This window comes from Solanum pennellii, chromosome 12 (genome assembly GCF_001406875.1).
Source record: "Solanum pennellii chromosome 12, SPENNV200".
NCBI lineage: Eukaryota > Viridiplantae > Streptophyta > Magnoliopsida > Solanales > Solanaceae > Solanum > Solanum pennellii.
The window spans coordinates 80309074-80316417 of record NC_028648.1 but is presented as its reverse complement, the minus strand read 5'-3'; the positions used below and the strand labels follow the sequence as shown (position 1 = coordinate 80316417).

Genomic DNA, 7344 nt, shown 5'->3' with positions numbered 1-7344 from the left:
CCCCCCCCTCCTCCCCCCTCCCCGTTACTTTTTTCGGAAATCACTTGACTAAACACAGATAAGTGTAAGTTAGCTTAAGTCTGAATCATATTCCTCGTAGAATGAACCCTAGCCTAAAAGTTAGATTCTTTATTTGACAACGATCACTTATACTTCTTTTGTAATTTAGACGTATCAAAATTTTATAATTTTTTTTAATTCAACAAAAACTTAAAATCCTAAATCCATCTTCGTAATTTTTTGCAGAGTGTGGAACAGCATGTGAGGCAAGATGTAGTCTAGCATCAAGACATAAAATGTGTTTGAGAGCATGTGGGACTTGTTGCACTCGTTGTAATTGTGTGCCTCCAGGAACCTCTGGGAACCAAGATCTTTGCCCTTGTTACCGTGACATGCTCACTCATCATGGCAAGCATAAGTGTCCCTAAATATATATATATACACATATACTTATACATAGTAATATATGTATGACATAAAACTTTTAAGAAGTGATCTAAATAAAATGCGATAAATTTTAGGAGATCTTTAGATATTCTGTTTAATCTTTTATCGACTTGAAAATTTGCGATTTCTTTCGTATCGACCTATATGCGCGATCGTGTGTTGTAGATGATAAATGTCACTCGTGTAGTCCCTATATCTTTGGCAAGTTTTGAAAGTTGTTACCATCTTATTACTTTTAACTTTTTTGTGATATAAATAGTTCAAGTTATAAATTTTTATGTAAAAGGAAGTTTATTGACTTTATCACAATATTTTTCATGATTTGACTTAATTTTAATTTACTGAGTTCATGACTTCAGATAGGAAGAGATGTAGAGGTTGAATGTTTGGTTAAAAGGTTAATTAGAAGTAGTCAAGTGTTGTCGTGCTTTGTGTGAGAGAAAATGTATGAATTAATACACACGAAAAAACTAATTTTAGCGCTCGGAGCATCCATAAAAAAATTTATGAGGACCTTCGCAATGTGTTGCGAACATTCAACGTATAATCACACCATTTTTTCCACGCTCATTTTTGCATTTACTATTCCTTTTTAAGAATCGCCCAAATATCCCGATTTTTCGTGTGTATTAGCCCATGAATCTGGCGCCCAAAGCATCCAAAAAAAATTCTCAAAAAACTTTATTAAGACCTCCTTCATTAGTTGTGGAAACTTCACATATAATCAAAATATTTTTTCAACGCTTATTTTCGCATTTACAAATTATTTTTTGAGAATTGCCTAAATTTTCTGATTTTTTCGTATCTATTAGCCCTTGGATCTAGCGCCTAAGGCACACAATTTTTTTCTCAAAAAACTTTATGAGGATCTCCGTAATGAGTTGGGGAACATTCACATATACTCACACTATTTTTTTCACGTCCATTTCCCTATTTACAAGCTCTTTTTTTAAGGAATCGCCCTAATTTTTTGATTTTTTTTTTATATATTAGCCCATGGATCTACCGCTCAGAATACCCAATTTTTTTTCCTCAAAAAACTCCTAAGGACCTCCATAATGAGTTAGGAACCTTCACATATACTCACACCATTTTTTTCACATCTATTTTCGCATTTACAAGTTTTTTTTTGTAGGAATCACCCAAATTCTTTGATTATTCGTGTGTACTAGCCATTGATCAGGTGTCCGGAGAATCCAAAAAAAAATCTCAAAAAAAAAAAACTTTATAAGAACCTCCATAATGAGTTGGGGAACCTTCACATATACTAAAGTTATTTTTGTCATGACAATTTTCGCATTTACAAACCGTTTTTAATAATCACTCAATTTTCCTGATTTTTTATGTGTATTAGCTCGTGGATCTGACCCCTGGAACACCAAAAAATTTTACTCCCATTTCTGCATTTACAAGCCCCTTTTTTAGGAATCACCAAAATTCTCTGATTTTTCGTATGTATTAGCCCATGGATCTGGCGCTCGAAGCATCAAAAAAAGTTTCTCAAAAAAATTTACGAGGAACCCCATAGTGAGTTGATGAACCTTCACCTAACTCACACTCTTTTTTTCACACCTATTTCCGCATTTTCAAGTCGTTTTTAAATAATAACCTAAATTCTCTGATTTTTTTTATGTGTATTAAGTCAGGGATCTGGCGCATAGAACCTCCAAAAAGTTTATCTCAAAATTTTTTTTGAAGAACTTTGTAATGAGTTGGGGAACTTTCACGTATACTTACACCATTTTTAACGCCTATTTCCACATTTACAAGCCATTTTTAGGAACCACCCAAATTTTTTAATTTTTTTTGTGTATTAATGCTCATGGATTCTAGCGCCCGGAGAATCCAAAAAAAAAATTCTCAAAATTTTTTATGAGTATCTCTTAGATGAGTTGGGGAACCTTCACGTATACTCGCACCATTTTTCATGTCCAAATGCTCATATACAACCCATGAATTTGGCGCCCAGAGCATCCAATTTTTTTCTCAAAATACTTTATGAGGATCTCCGTAATGAGTTGGGGAACCTTCACATATCTATACCCCATATTTTCGCATTAACAAGTCTATTTTAGGAATCGCACAAATACTCCAATTTTTCGTGTATATTAGCTCATGGATCTGGCGGACGGAGCATCCAATTTTTATTCTTAAAAACAATTTTGAAGAACCCCGTAATGAGTTTGAGTTGGGGAACCTTCACGTATACTCACACAAATGTCTTAATGCTCACTTTCGCATTTACAAGCCATTTTTAGTAATCGCCTAAATTCTTCTATTTTTCGTGTGTATTAGCTCATGGATCTGGTTCGCTGAGCATCTTAAATTTTTTCTCTATAAAAGTTATGAGGACCTCTTTAATGAGTTGAGGAACCTTCACGTAAACTCATATCAATTTTTTTACGCTCATTCCTGCATTACAAACCCTTTTTTAAAGAATCGCTCAAATTCCTCATTTTTCGTCTGTATTAGACAATGAGTCTGGCTCCTGGAGAACCCTAATTTTTTTTAATCAAAAAACTTTATGAAGACCTCTGTAATTAGTTGGGGAATCTTCACGTATATATACACCAATTATTAACGCATATTTTCGAATTTGCAAGTACTTTTTCAAAATCGTCCAAATCCCCCAATTTGTCGTATACATAAGCCCATGGATCTAGCGTCAAAGCATCAAAAAAAATTCTCAAAAAATTTTGTGAGAACCTCTGTAATGAGTTGGGGAACCTCCACGTATACTCACACCATTTTTTTCACACCTATTTTTGCATTTACAAGCCATTTTTTAAGGATTGCTCAAATTTTCTGATTATTTGTATGATTAGACCATGAATCTGGCACTAGGATCACCCAAATTTTTCTCAACAAAATTTATTAGGACATATGTAAGGAGTTGGGAACCTTCACGTATACTCACACCACTTTCATTTTCGCATTTACAAGCCCTTTGTTAAGAATCATCTGAATTCTTCAATTTTTCATGTGTATTAGCCCATAGATTTTGCACCCGAAGCATCCATAAAAAAATTCTCAAAACACTTTATGCAGACGTCCATAATGAGTTAGGGAACCTTCACCTACACTCACACTCTTTTTTTCATGCCCTTTTTCGCATTTATAAACCATTTTTAAAAATCGCTCAAATTTCCTGATTTTTCTTGTGTATTAGCCCATGGATTTGGCACTCGGACCATCCAAAAAAAATTCTCAAAAACTTTATGAAGACATCCGTAATGAGTTAGGTAACCTTTATGTATACTCACAATATTTTTTTCACTCTCATTAGCCCATGAATCTGACGCCCGGAGCACCCAAATTTTTTCTCAAAAAACATTATGAGGACCAACGTAATGAGTTGAGAAACCTTCACGTATACTCACACCATTTTTTAACACCCATTTCAATATTTACAACCTTTTATTTAGGAATCGCCCAAGTTTTTCAATATTTTCGTTTGCATTGGCCCATGAATCTAGTGCCCGGAGTATCCAAAAAAAAAACTCTCAAAAAACATTATGAGGACCTCTATATTGATTTGGGGAACATTCACATATACTCACACCACTTTTTTCACGATCATTTTTTTATAATCGAGCATTTCTTAAGAAACGCTCAATTTTTTTGATTTTTCGTGTGTATTAGCACATGGATCTGGCGCATAGAGCATCCAAAAGTTTTTTCTCAAAAAACTTAATGAGGACCTTCGTAATAATTTGGGGAACCTTCACATATATTCACACAATTTTAAAGGTCCATTTTTGCATTTACATGCCCTTTTCAAGAATCGCCAAAATTTTTCAATTTTGCGTGTGTACTAGCCCATAGATCTGGAGCTTGAAACATTCAAAAAAAAATTCTTAGAAAACTTTATGTGGGCCTCCTTAATGATTTGGTAAACTTTCTCATATAATTACACCATTTTTTCACGTTCATTTACGTATTTATAAGTCATTTTTAAGAGTCGCCCAAATTCCTTGATTTTTCGTGTGTATTAGCTCATGGATCTGGCGTCCCGTCACCCAATTTTTTCTCAAGAACTTTATGAGGACCTACTCAATGAGTAGAGGAACCTTTGATTTTACTCACACCTTTTTTTAGTGCCCATTTCCATATTTACGAGCTCTTTTTTAATAATCACTCATATTTCCTGATTTTTCGTGTGTATTAGCACATAGATCTGGCACTCATAACATCTACAAACATTTTCTCAAAAAAACTATATGAAGACCTCCATAATGAGTTGGGGAACCTTCACTTATACTTACACTCTTTTTTCATGTTCATTTTCGCATTTACAAGTCGTTTTTAAAGGATTGTTCAAATTTTCTGATTTTTTGTGTTTATTAGTCCATGGATCTGGCGCCAGGATAATCTAAAAAGAGAGTCTCAAAAAACATTATGAATACTTCTGTAATGAATGGGGAACTTTCACGTGTACTCACACCATTTTCACGCTTATTTCTGCATTTAAGAGCCTTTTTTAAAAAAATCACCCAATTTTTTTAATTTTTCGTGTGTATTAGCTCATTGATCGGACGTCCGGAACACCAAAAAAAAAATTCTCAAAAAACTTTTTGAGGACCTCCATAATGATTTGGGCAACCTTCACGTATACTCACACAATTTTAACGCTCATTTCCATATCTACAACCCCTTTTTTAGGAATCGTCCAAATTTTTCAATTTTTCGCGTGTATTAGCCCATGGATCTGGCATCCGGAGTATCAAAATAATTTCTATAAAAATTTTATTAGGACTTCCATAATGAGTTGGGGAACATTCACATATAGTCACACCACTTTTTTCACACTCATTTGTGCATTATCAAGCCCTTTTTTGAAGATTGCCCAAATTTCCTAATTTTTCGTGTGTATTAGTACATAAATCTACGTCTAGAGCATCCAATTTTTTTTCTCAAAAACTTAATGAAAAACTTTGTAATGAGTTGGAAAACTTCACGTTATACTCACACCATTTGTTTAACGTCAATTTCTGTATTAACATGCCCCTTTTCAGGAATCGCCCAAATTTCTCGATTTTCATGTGTATTAACCCATGGATCTGGTGCCTGGAGCATCCAAAACTTTTTTTTGTAGAAAACTTTATGCAGACCTCTTTAATGATTTGAAAAACCTTCACATATAATCATACCATTTTCACGTCATTTCAGCATTTGCAAGACATTTTTTAAGAATCGCTCGAATTTCTTAATTTTTCGTGTATATTAACCCATGGATCTGGCGCCTGGAACATCCAAAAAAATTCTCAAAAACTTTTTGAGGACCTAAGCAATGAGTTGGGAAACCTTCGAGTATACTCACACCATTTTTTTAACACCCAGTTTCGCATTTACAAGTCCTTTTTTAGGAATCACCCTTATTCCCTAATTTTTCATGTGTATTAGTAAATTTGGTGCCCAGAGCACCCAAAAAGAATTTTTCAAAAAATTTTATGAGGATCTCCGTAATGAGTTGGGGAACATTCACATATACTCACACTATATTTTCACGTTCATTTTCGTATTTAAAAGATCTTTTAGGAATCATGTAAATCTCCAATTTTTCTTGTGTATTAGCCTACTGATCTGGCGCCTGAAACATTCCAAAAAAAATTTCTCAAAAAATTATATGACGATCTTTGTAATCAGTTGAAGAACCTTCTCATATACTCACACCATTTTTTTCACTCATTTCCGTATTAACAAACCCTTTTTTAGGAATCCCCTAAATTCTCTAATTTTTCACATATATATATATATATATATATATATATATTAGCTCATGGATCTGTCGCTCGGAGCACCCAAAGTTTTTTTCTCAAAAAAATCTATGAGGACCTCTGTAATGAGTTAGGGAACCTTCACGTATACTCACACCATTTTTTAATGCTCATCTCCATATTTACGAGCCCTTTTTTAGAAATTGCCCAAATTTCTCAATTTTTTCGTGTGTATAAACCCATAAATCTGGTGGAGCATCCAAAAAAAATTGTAACAAAACTTTATGAGAACCTCCATAATGAGTTGGGGAACATTCACGTATACTTACACCATTATTTTCACACACATTTCTGCATTTAAAAATCCTTTTTAGGAATCACCCAAATTCCTCGATTTTTCGTATGTATTAGCCCATTGATCTGACGCCCGGAGCATTAAAAGAAATTTTCAAAAAACTGTATGAGGAACTCCGTAATGAATTGGTGAACCTTCACATATACTTACATAATTTTTTTAACGTCCATTTCCGCATTTACAAGTCTTCTTTTAGAAATTGCCCAAATTCTCCAATTTTTTATGTGTATTAGCCTCTGGATATGGCACCTGGAGCATCCAAAAAAATTTCTCAAAAATTTTTATTAAGACCTCCATAATGAGATGGTGAACCTTCACATATACTCATACCATTTTTATCACGCCTATTTTCGCATTTATAAACCTTTTTTTCAAAATCACCCAAATTCTCTAATTTTCGTGTGTATTAACCTACTAGTTCTCGAATATGTGCAATGCACGTGTATTTCACGTTAAGTAATTTTTTTAAAGAAAATAATATGAGTTATATGAATTTGATAGGGAAGATTATTTTTTGTCTGATTTAAACTTCTGAGTCATTTCTTTTTTGAATTTAACATAAATAATTAGTAAAATAGTATCTATATATCGAATGTAACCTGACAAATTATTAAAATCAATGTTTTTCATGCATTGCAACAGCGCATTAAACTAATAACTTCAAATTTTTTATTAAACCTTTAAAGTATAAAATCTCATATATAACATTTTTTTCTATAGTAATACATGTGCTTACATATATTAAACCGTAAGATAAATTAAAGAATAACAAAATAAAGACATAACAATTTTAACTAATTAATCAACATCACCTGATAGGCAAAC

General features: G+C 33.1%; 1 protein-coding gene across 1 annotated transcript in view; it reads left to right on the top strand.

The window, feature by feature from the left end:
• The window catches only part of LOC107006690 (gibberellin-regulated protein 1-like), a 1733-nt gene extending 1208 nt beyond the window's left edge, over positions 1-525 (top strand). Inside the window, exon 3 of the mRNA XM_015205207.2 lies at positions 247-525. Coding sequence (XP_015060693.1) covers positions 247-428 — 182 coding nt within the window. The 3' untranslated portion in view covers positions 429-525. The remainder of the gene's footprint in view (positions 1-246) is intronic.
• The last annotated feature ends 6819 nt before the right edge of the window (positions 526-7344 follow it).